This window comes from Chiloscyllium punctatum, chromosome 22 (genome assembly GCF_047496795.1).
Source record: "Chiloscyllium punctatum isolate Juve2018m chromosome 22, sChiPun1.3, whole genome shotgun sequence".
Lineage (NCBI taxonomy): Eukaryota > Metazoa > Chordata > Chondrichthyes > Orectolobiformes > Hemiscylliidae > Chiloscyllium > Chiloscyllium punctatum.
The window spans coordinates 38,412,346-38,429,199 of record NC_092760.1 but is presented as its reverse complement, the minus strand read 5'-3'; the positions used below and the strand labels follow the sequence as shown (position 1 = coordinate 38,429,199).

At 41.2% G+C, this 16,854-nt stretch overlaps 1 protein-coding gene across 8 annotated transcripts in view; it reads right to left on the bottom strand.

Annotated features, from left to right (window-relative positions):
• Positions 1-261: 261 nt before the first annotated feature.
• The window catches only part of cars1 (cysteinyl-tRNA synthetase 1), an 83,230-nt gene continuing 66,637 nt past the window's right edge, over positions 262-16,854 (bottom strand). For all 8 annotated transcript variants that reach the window (XM_072592053.1, XM_072592056.1, XM_072592052.1 and 5 more), the window contains 2 exons: positions 15,056-15,139; positions 262-7,644 (listed from right to left, as the gene is read on the bottom strand). In XM_072592053.1, the coding sequence (XP_072448154.1) occupies positions 7,519-7,644; positions 15,056-15,139 (210 nt within the window). In that variant the 3' untranslated portion in view covers positions 262-7,518. The remainder of the gene's footprint in view (positions 7,645-15,055; positions 15,140-16,854) is intronic.

Sequence of the window (16,854 nt, the reverse complement as noted above, 5' to 3'; positions counted from 1 at the left end):
ATTTATTGAATTTTTGGAAGAGGTATCAACCAGTGTGGACGGAGGAGAATTGGTACATGTGTTGTAGTTGGACTTCCTACCTAAAAATCTTCAACAAGATACCTCACAAATGGTTATAATAAGAGTTCATGGTGTTGGACGTAATGGATTGGCACAGAAAGAGAATTTGCTAATGGGCACAAAACAGTGAGTGAGATAAGGGATTCTTTTTCAGGTTGGCAACCAGTGGGCATCCACAAGGATCAGTGCTGCGACTACATCTGTTTACAATGTATATTAATAACTTGAAGGAAGGAAGTGAAGATACTGTAGTCCAATTTGCAGACAACACAGAAATACAAAGTCAGGTTGTGAGAGGGATACAAACCATTTACATATGTTAAGTAGGTGGACAAAAGGTTGTCAAATAGAATAAAACGTATGAAAATGTGAAGTTGTTCATAGAGTCAGAGAGGTGTACAGCATGGAAGCAAACCCTTCAGTCCAACTCATTCATGCTGACCAGAGATCCTAAATTAATCTCGTCCCATTTGCCAGCACCTGTCCAATATCCCTCTAAACACTTCCTATTCATATACCTATCCAGATGCTTTTTAAATGTTGTAATTGTACCACCTTCCACCACTTCCTATGGCAGCTCATCCCATGCATGCACCATTCTTTGCATGAAAAAGTTGCCCCTTTGGTCCCTTATAAATCTTTCGTGTCTCACCCTAAAGTTATGTCCTATAGTTCTGGATCCTCCAACACAGGGAAAATACCTTGTCCATTTTCCCTATTCATGCCCCTCATGATTATACTAAACTCTGTAACCTCAGCCTCCAATGCTCCAGGGTAAACAACCCTAGCTTATTCATCCTCTCCCTACAGCTGAAATCCTCCAACCCTTACAACATTTTTGTAATGCTTTTCTGAACCCTTTCAAGTTTCACAATATCCTCCCTATAGGAGGGAGACCAGAATTGTATATAATATTCCAAAAGTGTCCTATATAGCCGCAACATGACCTCCCAACTCCTCTACTCAATGCTCTGACTAATAAAGGAAAGCAAAATAAACGCCTTCTTCACGATCCTTTCTATCTGTGACTCAACTTTCAAGGAACTATGAACCTGCACTCCAAGGTCTCTGGTCAACAACACTTCCCAGGACCTTACCATTAAATGTAAAAGTCTTGCACTGATTTGCCTTTCCAAAATGGGGCACCTCACATTTATCTAAATTAAATTCCATCTGGGCTGTCAGATCAAGATCCTGTTGTACTCTGAGGTAACCTTCTTTGCTGTCAACTACACCTCCAATTTTGGTGTCATCTCCAAACTTACTAACTATGCCTCCTATTTTTGCATTCAAATCACTTAAATGATGAAAGCAGTGGAGCCAACACTGATCCTTATGGTACACCACTGGTCACAGGCCTCCAGTCTGAAAAGCAACCCTCCAACCCCACCTGCTGTCTTCTACTTTGAGCCAGTTCTGTATCCGTCAGGCTAGTTCTCCCTGTATTCTAAGTGATCTGATCTTGCTAACCAGTCACCATGAGGAACCTTGTCGAACATCTTACTGAAGTCCATGTAAGATCACATCCACCGCTCTGCCCTCTTTGTTACTTCTTCAAAAAACTGAATCAAGTTTGTGAGACATAATTTTCCCTGCAAAAAGCCATGTTGACAATCCCTAATCAGTACTTGCCTTTTCAAAGACATGTAAATCCTATCCCTCAGGATTCCCTCCAACAACTTGACCACCATCGATGTCAGGCTCACCAGTCTATAGTTCCCTGGATTTTCCTTACCACCTTTCTTAAATAGTGGCACCATGTTAGCCAACCTCCAGTCTTTTGGTACCTCACCTGTGACTATCTACGATCTCAAAACCTCAGCAAGGGGCTCAGCAATCACGTCCCTAACTTTCCATAGAGTTCAAAGGCAGAAGATAGAGGGTAGTGGTGGAGGGTTGCTTTTCAGACTGGAGGCCTGTGACCAGTGGTGTGCCACAAGGATCAGTGCTGGCTCCACTGCTTTCATCATTTATATAAGTGATTTGAATGCAAACATAGGAGGCATAGTTAGTAAGCTGGGTCCATTACTTTTCATCATTTATACAAATGATTTGGATGTGAACATAGGAGGCATGGCTAGTAAGTTTGCAGATGACACCAAAATTGGAGGTGTAGTGGGCAGCGAAGAATGTTACCTCAGTGTACAACAGGATCTTGATCAGATGGGCCAATGGGCTGAAGAGCGGCAGATGGAGTTTAATTTAGATAAATGCAAGGTGTTGCATTTTGGAAAAGCAAATCTTAGCAGGACTTATACACTTAATGGTAAGGTCCTAGGGACTGTTGCTGAACAAAGAGATTTGGGAGTGTAGGTTCATAATTCCTTGAAAGTAGAGTCACAGGTAGATGGGATAGTGAAGGCGGCATTTGGTATGCTTTCCTTTATTGGTCAGAGCATTGAGTATAGGGATTGGGAGGTCATGTTGCATCTGTACAGGATATTGGTTGGGCCACTTTTGGAATATTGCATGAGATTCTGGTTGCCTTTCTATTGGCTGAGTTGTGAAACTTGAAAGGGTTCAGAAGAGATTTACAAGGATATTGCCAGGGTTGGTGGATTTGAGCTATAAGGAGAGGCTGAACAGGCTGGGGCTGTTTTCCCTGGAGCGTCTGAGGCCGAGTGGTATCTTTATAGAGGTTTTATAAAATCATGAGGTGCATGGATAGGATAAATAGGCAAGGTCTTTTCCCTGGATTGGGGGAATCCAGATCTAGAGGGCATAGGGTTAGAGTGAGAGGGGAAATATATAAAAGGGACCTAAGGTGCAATTTCTTCACGCAGAGGGTGGTGCATGGCTGGAATGAGCTGCCACAGGAAGTGGTGGTGACTGGTACAATTGCAACATTTAAAAGGATTTATCCACCTTTTATGCGATTTAAGACATCCACTACCTTCTCCTCTGTAATATGGACATTTTTCAAGATGTCATCATCGATTTCACCACACTCTTTATCTTCCATGTCATTCTCCACCGTAAACATTGATTCAAAATACTAGTTTTCATCTTCTCCCCAAATCCTGCAGTTCCACTGTTAGTCTGCCTTGCTGATCATCTCTCCCTAATTATCCTTTTGTCCTTAATGTATTTATAAAATCCTTTTGAGTTCTCCTTAACTCTTATTTGTCAAAGCTATCTCATATCCCCTTTTTTGCTCTCCTGATTTCTCATTTAAGTATATTTCTACTGCCTTTATACTCTAAGGATTCAATCGATCTCTGCTATCTATACCTGACATATGCTTTCTTTTTCTTGACCAAAACCTTAATTTCTCTAGCCACCTAACATTCCCTACACCTACCAGCCTTCCCTTTCACCTTAACAGGAACATGTTGTCTCTGGACTCTTGTTATCTCATTTTTAAAGGCTTCTCATTTTTCAGCCATCCCCTTAAATGCGAACATCCGCACCCAATCATGTTTTGAAAATTCTTGCCTAATACCGTCAAAATTGGCCTTCCTCCAATTTAGAACATATAAAACTTTTAGATCCAGTCTATCCTTTCAAAGTTTGTGAGAAGATTTGTAGCTTGGGTGCTCGTTGTTTTGGTTCTGTTCGCCGAGCTGGGAATTTGTGTCGCAGACGTTTCGTTCCCTGTCTAGGTGACATCCTCAGTGCTTGGGAGCCTCCTGTGAAGCACTTCTGTGTTGTTTCCTCCAGCATTTATAGTGGTTTGCCTCTGCTGCTTCCGGTTGTCAGTTCCAGCTGTCCACTGCAGTGGCCGGTATATTGGGTCCAGGTCGATGTGTTTGCTGATAGAATCTGTAGATGAGTGCCATGCCTCTAGGAATTCCCTGACTGTTCTGTTTGGCTTGTCCTGTAATACTAGTGTTGTCCCAGTCGAACTCATGTTGCTTGTCATCTGCGTGTGTGGCTACTAGGGATAGCTGGTCGTGTCGTTTCGTGGCTAGTTGGTGTTCATGGATACGGATCGTTAGCTGTCTTCCTGTTTGTCCTATGTAGTGTTTTGTGCAGTCCTTGCATGGGATTTTGTACACTACGTTGGTTTTGCTCATGCTGGGTATCGGATCCTTTGTCCTGGTGAGTTGTTGTCGGAGAGTGGCTGTTGGTTTATGTGCTGTTATGAGTCCTAGTGGTCGTAGTAGTCTGGCTGTCAGTTCAGAAATGTTCTTGATGTATGGTAACATGGCTAGTCCTATGGGTTGTGCATGTCCTCATTCTGTTGTCTTTCCCTTAGGCATCTGTTGATGAAATTGCACGGGTATCCGTTTTTGGCGAATACATTGTAGAGGTGTTCTTCTTCCTCTTTTTTGCAGTTCTGAAGTTCTGAGGCCAAGTATGTATTCTGAAAATCATTCACAGTCCCATGGTTTAGAGAATCTCTTTGTCAATAACTGTAATATATTTCAATGTCAGATAATACTCTGGATCTCAATGTATTGTATTCCTGGATCCTCTGGTTGTTTTTGAAGGTGCCATATTTAAAGGCCATTGTGTCTCCATGCAAGCACTGTCAGTCAGATCCACTGTGCTTCATTCCTGACATTTACCTCAGTCACGGTAGACCAAGGGGAAAATAAGTGTCATGCTTTGATGTAATCCGAAGGTTGCTAACCAGGTTGGAGCTATTTCCGCCAGCACCACTATGCTTGTGTAAGCACCATCATCTTCTCCCTAATCACTCACACTCCATCTCTGCTACTGTACTCAGATCTCAATGTTCTATGCCCCGCTTGCTAACGCATGCAACAACATCCCCACTTGCCCTCACCCACCCTGACCTGCAACACCACTAACCCTGCATACTCTCTTCAGAGCCTACTCACTCACCAGAGAAAACTGCCCACCTGCACCAACAACAATAGGTGTGCCACTCCCATTTCCCATGAAGCATATCCAGGTGGCTGGAGTCCAACAGGGAGAAGATGTTTTCAGTAGTAGGAGAGACTAGGATCTGAAGGCAGTGTCAGAGTGAACTGATGACCCAAACTGGATATAGAAAGTTTCTTTATCACTGCTCCTTATTCTAAGTAATCAAAGATAAAATGAGAAAATATCAACAGCTAACATAAAAAGAAATCAAAAGTTGCATAAACATCAAAATAATAAATGAGTAGTAAGAGGAAGGGGGCACTGCTTAGGGATCAAAAAGCAGATCAATACATGGCTTCAGAGTGTGTGGATTAAGTTCTAAATTATTTTTATACCATGTCTTTACAAATGAAGATGATGCTGCCAAAGTCATAGCAAAGATGTATTTGTAATCTTAAGTAGGCTAAAAAAATGGCTGGTTGAACTTAAAATTGTTCTATCAAGACAAGATGTGATGCTGAAGTATGGATATACTTGCCATCAACGTCCAATCTTTAGATACATGGTGATGCTAAAAGACTGGAAAATTACCTGTGATAAATATTAAATTTTCATAAAAATTGTATAAATGTGAACCCAGCAACCTCAAAAGACCAGCCAATTTAACCTCAATGGTGAGAAATCCTTTAGAAAATGACAATTTGGGCCAAAAATTACAATAATGGATTGGTGAAAGAAAAGCTGTGGTCAACTAACTTAATTTTTTTTTAAATGAGGCAGTAGAGAAGTTTAATGAAGGTAATGCAGTTGATGTGGTTTACATGAACTTCTCAAAGGTTTTTTGTAAACTGCCACATGATAGATTTGCCAGCAACGTTGCAGCATAGATATGAATTTGACTGAATGACAGGAAATTGTAGGGATGAATGATAGATCTTTTTGAACTGCAGATAAGTATATCGTTGTGTTTTCTCAGGATCTATACTAGATTCACTGCTTCTTTTGGTATGTTTGAATGACTTAGATGTATAATTTCAAACTTTGCAGAGGGCATACAACTTGGAAATATTTGTCAACTATGAAGGTAATGATAAAACTTCAAGATGATTTAGGCTTGTGGAATAGATAGATAAATGAGAGATAAGATGTAATATAGACAAGTATGAGGTAGGTAATATAGACAAGTATGTAATATAGACAAGTAGGAAGAATGAATAGAGAGAATATAAACTAAACTGATACAGTGCTAAACATGATGAATAACAGCAGCAGCAGGGAAGATACACAAATCAAGGAGGTGATGAGTTCAGAAAGGATCAAAATAGGATCTTGCGCTTCATAACAGAAACACAGAGAATCAACCTCAGGGAATTATGGTAAACCTTCATATAATATTGGTTTGGCCTCAACCAAAGTAATGTGTCTTTTCTAATGTTGAACTTTAGGAATGCCGTGAAGGCTTTAGAGGTTCAAAAATATTTATGAGAATAACTTAGGGATGCAGGATTGCAATCTTGTGGATAGATTGGAGAAGCTTAGTTTGTTATCTTCAGTGAAAAGAGTGTTCAGATGTTCAAAATCACGAGGTGCCTTTAGTGGAAAGGTTGGCTACCAGAGAAGACAAATTTGAAGTGGTTTGCAAAATAATAAAAAGGCCACATGAGGAAAAATCTTATTTCAGAATAAATGGTCAAAATTTGCAATACAATCCAAAAACTGTTGGGAGGCAGATTCAAATCATTGCATTCAATAGAGTAGGAAAATAAGGAAAGTTTGGGAGTGGAAGCAACAAACTTACTGTTGCAGAGAGATAGCACAAGTTCAATATGCATAATCACCTCTTTGTGTTTTGATGATTCTATGAACAACTAACATGCTATTTCAAAGTGATACAAATAGCAAATTTTCATGCAAAAACAACTCACACCAGAGCCCAAAGCTTAATTACTAAACAAAGGATCATTACTTAAAATTGCAGCAAAATATGTAATTGCTAGACAGAAACTGATTTATCACGCCTATTAAAACAGAAGATGGAAAATATCAAACCATTTACATGTTCTCCCTCAAACATGTTTAGAATTGGAACAAATAAACGACCGTTTGGAACCAGCAAACAGCTAAAGCGTCAATAATTGTACTTTTAAAATTTTGCACAGATCAAAGGATATCATTGCTCTGAACTAAATCCTTCATATTTTAGTCATTTTCCCTAAATCATTCACTCATAGTATCTTCTATTCAGTCTCAACCTTTAAGATCACCAACTTGACAGATCACTATTTCTCTACACCAATAATCACGTGACTTGTGATACTGACAATTACGCTCAACTGGACAGTGAATTAAATTGAACTTAGATTGCCCAAAATTAATCATAGTTAGACAAAAGTAATTTCCATATCTTCAACCTGGATGTATTTGCATGCAGTCCTAGATGTGAAAGGCAAAGCCATCCAGATTCAAACCACATTATTTAAATAATGTTGAATTAGAAGAAAATTTAGCTTTTCAGAGTCTCTATTTACTTTCTTCCATTAGTTCATTTCTTATGGTCAAGTGTAAAAGTGTCTCTCTTTTATTCATTTACAGAATAGAATTTGATTTTTAAAAAACATCACTGTTTGTCATGTCTCAATTGGTTTCTTTCCATTATTAGATATACAGAAAGTCACCGTAAAGCATTTAGTTGGTGCTGCTATTCCGCAAATATTCATTATACCGTTCCTCCTGAACTTCATAAAGCTTCCGAAGTTTCTTTGTCTGTCCCTTGCTAAGTTCTTTACCCTCAGCATCATGAGTTGGAAATCCCTTGAACAAATTAAACAAGATTAAAGTTAGGATTTAAAACTAATTGTTCAACAACGTAAACAAAACAGACAATTTTGACCAGCTTTTTTGTTGTACAATAAATGAAACAGAACTGGCTCGAAGGCAGAAGGCAGTGGTGGTAGAGGGTTGATTTTCAGACTCTATGCCTGTGACCAGTGGAGTGCCACAAGGATAGGTGCTGGGTCCTCTACTTTTTGTCATTTACATAAATGATTTGGATGTGAACATGGGAGGTATAGTTGGTAATTTTGCAGACGATACCATTGTTGGAGGTATAGTGGACAGTGAAGAAAGTTACCTCAGACTACAATGGGATCTTGATCAGATGGGCCAATGGACTAAGGAGTGGCAGATTGAATTTAATTTAGATAGATGTGAGGTGCTGCATTTTGGAAGGGCAAATCAGAGCAGGACTTCTATACTTAATGGTAGCGTCTTGGGGAGTGTCATTGAATAAAGAGACCTTGGACTGCAGGTTCATTGTTCCTTGAAAATGGAGTTGCAGAGATAAGATAGTGAATAAGGCATTTGGTATGCTTTCCTTTATCAGTCAGAGCATTAAAGTATAGGAATTAGGAGGTCCTGTTGCAGCTGTACAAGACACTGGTTAGGCCACTGGAATATTGTGTGCAATTCTTATTGGAAGGATGTTGTGAAACTTGAAAGGGTTCAGAAAAGACTTACAAGGATATTGCCAGGATTGGAGGATTTGAGCTATAGGGAGAGGTTGAATAGGCTGGAGCTGTTTTCCATGGAGCATCGGAGGCTATAGAGGTTTATCATGAGGAACATGGATAAGGTAAATAGACCAAGTATTTCCCTCGGGTGGGGTCGTCCAGAACAAGATGGCATAGGTTTAGGGTGAGAGGGGAAAGATTTAGAAGGGACCGAAGGGACAACTTTTTCATGCAAAGGGTGGTGCTAATATGCAATGAGCTGCCAGAGGAAGTGGTGGAGGCTAGTACCATTACAACATTTAAAAGGCATCTGGATGGGTATATGAACAGAAAGGGTTGAAAGAGATTTGGGTCAAATGCTGGCAAATGGGATTAGACTAGTTTAGGATTTCTGATTGGCATGGACAAGTTGGACTGAAATGTCTGTTTCCGTGCTATACATCTATTTGACTCTATCATTGTAATTCACTGATTTTTGAATTTAAGTTATTCATGTGGCCCTTGTACAATTTTCTCCCCCTAAATAACATTGCGTAAATCTGCTGCACTTAGTAAGTAGTCAAATCGATAATTTATGCCCTAGTTCCATTCCAATGTCCACACCATTCAATTATCTTCAGCATATCTTATTTAACAAAGATATAATAAGTCAGGACTGAGGGCTCTATCCCTACTTTTGAGCCAGGAGACCTGGGTTCAGTCCCATCTGCACTAGATGTGTCATAACATCTGAATAGGTTGATTTAAAAATAATCTTGGTCAGGATTGTATGGCTTTGGTAGCGCAATGACCCTACTTCTAGATCAAGAGTTCCAGTTCATTTATATCCCCTTTGTCATATGATCTTTGTATTCCTCTGACCGAAGTGCACCACTTCACACTTCTCTAGGCAGACCAGTGGATGTGGTGTACATGGGTTTTAGGAAGGCATTTGATGAGGCTCCCCATAGTTGGCTCATTCAGAATGTAAGGACGCATGGGATACAGGGAAACCTGTTTATCTGGATACAGAATTGGCTGGCCTATAGAAGACAGAGAATGGTAGTAGCTGGAAAGTATTCAGTCTGGAGCTTGGTGACCAGTGGTTTTCCACAGGTATCAATTCTGTGACCTCTGCTCTTCGTGGCTTGGATGAGGAAGTGGAAGGGTGGGTTAGTAAGTTTGCTGATGACACGATGGTTGGTGGAGTTGTGGATAGTGTGGTGGGCTGCTGTAGGTTGCAACAAGACATTGACAGGGCGCAGAACTGGGCTGATAAGTGGCAGATGGAGTTTAGCTTGGAAAAGTGAGAAACCATTCACTTTGGAAGTTCAAATTGAAATGCAGAATAGAGGAAGAGAGGGATCTTGGGGTCCATGTCCATAGATCCCTCAAAATTGCCACTCAAGTTGAGAAGAGTTGTTAAGGCGGCTTTTGGTGTGTTGGTTTTCATTAGCAGGGGGATTGAGTTTAAGGGCTGCGAGGCTATGCTGCAGCTTTATAAAACCCTGGTTAGACCACACTTGGAATATTGTGTTCAATTCTGGTTGCCTCATTATAGGAAAGATGGGGAAGCTTTAGAGAAGTTGCAGAGGAGATTTACTAGGATGCTGCCTGGACTGAGGGGCATGTCTTATGAAGAAAGGTTGAGTGAGCTAGGGCTTTTCTCATTGGAGTGAAGGATGAGAGGTGACTTGATAGAGGTGTACAAAATGTTGAGAGACATGGATAGAGTGGATAGCCAGATAGACATTTCCGCCATGGGAAAAGGTATCATGAGGGAGCACAATTTTAAATTAACTGGAGGAAGTTTAGGAGAGATGTCAGAGGTAGATTCTTTACTCAGAGTGGTGGGTGCGTGGAATACACTGCCAGCAGAGGATAGTAGAGTCAGATATGTTAGGGACACTTAAGCGACTTTTGAATAGGCACATGGAAGTTAGTACAATGGAGGGTATGTAGTTAGTCTGATCTTAGAGTAGGATAAAAGGCCGGCACAACATTGAGAGCTGAAGGGCCTGTACTGTGCTGTACTGTTCTATGTTCTACATTGAATTCATCTGCCACCTATCTGGTCACTCCACCAATTTGTCAATGTTCTTTTGGAATGAATTCCACACTACCCTTCTCCCAGTTTAGAACTGCGACTGAGTCAAGCTCTTCAGTCTGCATTTTGACCAAAGCTGTAATGAAGTCAGGAACTCCAGTGAGCCTGATGGAACCTAAACTGAGCACCAATGAGCAAATTATTGCTGAGAAAGTGCTAACAGACAATGATGAATGATTGAGAGGAGTCTGATGTAGCAGTAATTGGCTGGGTTGAATTCGTCCCGACTGTTGTGGACAGGACATACCAGATAATTTTCTACATTGCTGAGTAAATACCAGAATTGTAGCTGGACTGGAACACCTTAGCTATTGCCAAAATGTTGTCATAGCCCATAGCTTTTTACAGTATCCAATGTCTTCAGTCATTTTATTGATATCAAGTAGAGTGAATAAAATTTGCTGAAGGCTGACACCTGCGATTCTGGGGACCTCTGGAAGAAGTAAAAATGGATCAGACAAATGCATCAAGTTGGTCTTTTATAGTGGTGTGTTGATTCCCCTAACTTCCAAATGGGGATATTGTAGAGCTTTCTCTTCCTGTTGGTTGCTTACTTGTCCACCACCATTCATGGCTCCATGTGTCAGGTCTGCAGGGTTGAAATCGGATCTGTTGTGAGATAATTGTCTGTCCCATGCTACTTACACAGTTTTCAAGGAGAAAGTGAGGACTGCAGATGCTGGAGATCAGAGCTGAAAATGTGTTGCTGGAAAAGCGCAGCAGGTCAGGCAGCATCCAAGGAACAGGAGAATCGACGTTTAGGGCATAAGCCATTCTTCAGGAAACTGAAGAGTAAGGGTGTCTGGGAGGAAATGGACCCTGAGGAACACAGCCAAGGGAAGGGGAAAGGAAAAATGTGATTTGTAGTGGCATTCTGCTGGAGGTAGCAGAAATGCTGGAGTATGAAAAACAGAGTTTGAAAGCAGAGATTGGTGGTGTGGAAAGTAAAGACATGGGGAACCCTATCATTATTGTGGGAGGTGGTGAAAGGGTAAGGACAGAAGTATGGGAGATGGGTTGGCCACAGCTAAGGGTCTTTCTTATCAGTTATGCTGGGGATAGGCCTTTGTTGAGGAAAAAGGACATGTTGGAGGCACCCCTCCGATCGCTGGAACAGATGTGAAGCTGATGGAGAAACTGGAAGAATGGAATGGAATCCTTACAGGAACCAAAGTGTGATGAAATGTAGGAGAAGTAAATGTGGAGGTGGTAGGTTTGTAAGGATACCGGTGAACATTTTATCCCCAGAAATGGCAACACAAAAGTCTAGGAAGTAAAGGAAAAAATCTGAATTGGGCCATGTGACAGAGAAAGAGGGAAATTAAAGCAAAATGGATCAGTTTTTTTCCAATTCTGCACAAGAGTAGGAAGCAGCACCAATGATGTCACTGATCTACCAGGGAAGGTTTGTGTGTGGGTGCCCAGAGTAGGATTGGAATGAGGAATGTTCACATTCCTCTATCATATTATTAGAATTCACTCCCCAAGGGCACTGTACCTAATTAAATGGATTGCTGCAGTTCAAGATTGATGTGAGGTGCCGGTGTTGGACTGGGAGGGACAAAAAGTTAAAAATCGCACAACACCAGCAATCTAGGTATATTCAATATATTGTATCAGTTGCATGACACTACGATCTTTTGCTATTAATTCTGTGTCTTATAATTCTGCCCCACTAGTTACCTGATGAAGAAGCAGTGCTCTAAAAGATAGTATTTCCAAATAAACCTGTTGGATTATAATTTGGTATTGTGTGATTTTTAACTTGTAGTTCAAATGGACTGCTCACCGTTCCTCAAGAGGAACTAGGGGTGAGCACTAAATGTTGATCGGGGACAGGGTGGTGTGGTCTTGCCTGCCACTTTAACACATCATCTGTCTCAGGCTTGCTGCAGTGCTCCAGGGAAGTGCAATGCAAGCTGGAAGAACAACACCTCATTTTCCGCTTGGGGACCCTGCAGCCTTCTGGAGTCAATATTGAGTTCAATAACTTTAGGGCCTGAACTCTCCCATGTCCTAGCCCCCTACCCCACACACCAGGCCCTGTTATCACACTACTCCTTGTTGGCTGCTAATCACTTTTCCAGCCAGATCGTTATTGACTCTTGTCTGTCCAGTTGTTCTTCTCTCTCTTTGGCCTCTATCCCCACCTATATTTACTCCTTATCTCCTCCCCCCACCCTACCTTCTGTATATAAACCAACATTTTCCTAGCTACTGTCACTTCTGAGGAAGGTTTTCACCGGACCTGAAACATTAACTCTGATTTCTTTTCACAAATGTTGCCAGATTTGCTGAGCTTTTCCAGCAACTTCTGTTTTTGTTTCTGATTTAGATTAGATTACTTAGTGTGGAAACAGACCCTTTGGTCCAACAAGTCCATACCGACCCGCCGAAGCGAAACCCACTCAGACCCATTCCCCTACATTAACCCCTTCACCTAACACTACGGGCAATTTAGCACGGCCAATTCAATTTACAGCACGCTTCTTTCAGTTTTTATTCTGCAAGGTATAAACTCAATGCCAGATGTCAACAGCACCCACCTTTGTCATCAGGCTTAATAATAAAGTCAGAGTTAGATATGAGTGCAGCAGGTTCAGCTGGAGACAAGTTAAAGTGGGCGAGGGGAGGGAGTATATAAATTAATATGGCTGATGTAACATTGAGAATTCTCAATGAGGAGATAAAGTGCAGGTGAAGAGGCCTAAAACAAGGGAGGATTCCTGGTGAAGGGAGAGCATTGAGGATAGATGACATGGTCTGTGAAGCAAGGAACAGTGCTACTGTCCAAAAAGGTGGCCACAGGGGCTAAGGCAAGGGAAAAGTTCAGGAGCTCATGGCATCCCCAAAATTTATTGAGGGTATGATGTAAAGGGATCAAAATAATCAGATTATTTTGGGAAGTTAGGATGACAGATATTCATTGCAGAATTCTCAGCCTCTGTCCTGTTCTTGTAGCTACAGTATTTATGTGGCTGATCCAGTTGAGTTTCTGGTCAACTGAAATCCCCAACATGATGATGGTGGGGATATTAGCGTTGGTAATGCCATTGAACATCAAGAGGTAGTGGTTAGATTCTTCCTTGTTGAGAGATCATTATTCCCTGACAATAAATTCTTTGACTATTTTTCTGATGATCAAGAGAATATGAATAAGGTGTCAGCCAGAGTGGATTTGTTCAACTGTGTGTGCACAGCACATGTGGGCAATTTTCGATATTATCAGGTAGATTCCATTGTTGTAGTTATAGAGTCAGAGATGTACAACATGGAAACAGACCCTTTGGTCCAACCCATCCATGCCAACCAGATCTCCCAACCCAATCTAGTCCACCTGCCAGCACCAGGCCCATATCCCTCCAAACCTTTCCTATTTATATCCCATCCAAATGCCTCTTAGATGTTGTAATTGTACCAGCCTTCACCACTTCCTCTGGCAGCTCATTCCATACACGTACCACCAGTGTGAAAACATTGTCCCTTAGGTCCCTTTTATATCATTCCCCTCTCACCCTAAACCTATGCCCTCTAGTTCTGGACGCCCTGATCCCAGGGAAAAGACTGTCTATTTATCCTATCCATGCCCCTCAATTTTGTAAACCTCTATAACGTCATCCCTCAGCCTCAGATGCTCCAGGGAAAACAGCCCCAGCCTGTTCAGACTCTCTCTATAGCTCAAATCCTCCAACCCAGGGAACATCCTTGTCAATCTTTTCTGAACCCTTTCAAGTTTCACAACATCTTTCCAATAGGAAGGAGACCAGAATTGCACGCAACATTCCAACAGTGGCCGACTCCTGTACTTAGTACTCTGACCGATAAAGGAAAGCATACCAAACGCCTTCTTCACGATCCTATCTGCATGCGGCTCCACTTTCAAGGAGCTATGAACCTGCACTCCAAGGTCTCTTTGTTCAGCAACACTCCCTAGGACCTTACCATTAAGGTGTATAAGTCCTGCTAAGATTTGCTTTCCCAAAATGCAGCACCTCTTATTTATCTGAATTAAACTCCATCTGCCACTTCTCAACCCATTGGCCCATCTGGTCCAGATCCTGTTGTAATCTGAGGTAACCCTCTTCGCTGTCCACTACACCTCCAAACTTGATGTCATCTGCAAACTTACTAACTGTACCTCTTATGCTCGCATCCAAATCATTTATGTACAGTTGGACTAAGGGGCACAGATGATTCTGAAACACAAGTGTTCAGTGTTATTACAGGTATGCTGTCAGGGCCCATATGATTTGCAGTATCCAGTGTCTGATGGCTTTTCTTGATTTCATGTGTAGAGAATTGAATTGGTTGAAGACTGGTAGCCGTTCTGATGCTAGGATTTGGATCTATAGTACTGGAATGTGAAAGCAGCCCAAGACCTCAGGATTCACTATAGAATGATTGGGGGCAGCAACTTTAGCTGATGTTCCTGTTCTTACTCAGGTTTTGCTGAAACTAAATTTGGTCTCCTAACCACTCCTTTGACTGGGATCAGCCCTCTCAATGCAGAGATTGAAGGTTGATCTTTCTGGTCTATATATTTATATTTTTATTTATATTTGGTCTCAACTGAAGGCTTGGCTGGGGAATGGGGGCTGGGTTGAGAGTTAGATCCTTCAATACTTACATTGTCATCAAATTTGGAGTATTTGTCTTTTTCTGATCTGAACAGTTCACTGGGAGGAATCTTCATCTTGGCCAGTTTTGCTATCTGTAGGAAGATAATTACGATGAATTAGTCAGATTCTGCATTCCCTTAATTCTTCTTTCATTTTTATAATATGATCCCATAGCAGAAGCAAATGGGCATTTAATTGCTTGTTCTATTGTAACAACCACATTTTTTTTATGTCCCACGTTTCTGGACTAAAATGAAATGGTGGTTTAAACCAAGGAGATTAAATAAAGAGATGGCTGCCATTTTGAAAATAATGTTTACTGAAGCACACCTAGTTATATTAATGTTGCTTTCCCCAGAAACATGAGGACAAAAGCAGCCACAAAGTCAATGAGTATCAAATTCAAGAAAATTGCTCAATGTTCTGATGCTGGTCAGGAATCAGTCTGTGGCTTGTTTGGACTCAGTGCAGCCAAAGTGCAGCTCAGGGTTCAATTCCAGCCTCAGACGACTGTTTGTGTGGAGTTTATACATTCGCCCATGTCTGCACGGGTTTACTCCGGTTGCTCTGGTTTCCTCTCTCAGTCACAAAGATGTGCAGGCTAGGTGAACTGGCCATTCTAAATTGCCCTTAGTGGACAGGGATGTGTAGCCTAGGTGCATTAGTCGGGTAAATATAGGGTAGGGGAATGGGTCTGAGTGGGTTACTCTTTGGAGGATCGGTGTGGACTTGATGAGCCTCTTTTCACACCGTTTCCATGCACTAATTCTAATTTTAAAAACCACCTGGCCTGCAAACTGAAAACATCCAAAAATCTCTGTCTCGCACTCTTTGTGCAGGTACCAAAAATCTCCACTAACAGCTGGCTGTCTTCCAATTGCTAAATCCACAATTGAAGGAAGAATAAAGACAATGAAAAACTAAACACTCAACCAGTGAATGGAAGAGAATCAGTGTGCAAACAACGTTTTGTCAACAACAAAGAATTAAATGAACTGAAAGAAAGAAAAAGAATGTATGCATTGAGCCCTGTGGTCCAGATTGATGTTTCCCTGGTCATTTGAACTGTTACCCTGATTTTTTTCCCTCCTTTTTCCACTTGTTATCCATGTCATGTCTGTGAGAGTGTCTGTCTGCCTGTTTGGGAATGTGGTAAACTTCAGGGATAGAGTTTAAGTTGTACAACTACAAAAGTCAGCAATTGGCAATTTCTAATTGCCATTGGTTAAAGTCAATTTGATTATAATACAGTTTTCTTTTGTTAAGAACAAAAACCTGGCAAGTGTTTTCTTTTAACCAAAGATTATCAGTAATGTAAGATTAGCTAGTTTTGACGAAATATTTTCACATTTGTGACAACACTGGGAATAATGGGATTTACTTACAAAGCACTACCCCAGTGGATCATGACACTGGCAGAATCAGGATTCAGTATTTCACGCTGTTTTCCTCTTTTATAAGCTCACCATTTCTTTAAAATAGACAAACCAGCACCCTAACCCCATCTCCTACTCAATTCCATAGCACCCTCGCCCCCCCCCCCCCAACACACAAAATCATCCTGCATAATCTCTGAACCTGCTGAGTAATCCTCTTACATCTCTCAAGTATTTCTTGATCTCCTGACTTATTGTGGCAGAAAGAGGCATAAAACTCAATGCCCCATACCTGAATATATATCCTTTTGCTTCTGTCCAGACCCTTCTCCACATACAGCATGATGCATGAGTCATGGGTAAAATCAGCCATAATCTGGCAGAGGCCTAAGTTTTTGAAATTTTTTAAGCTTCCACATCAATTTGCAGAA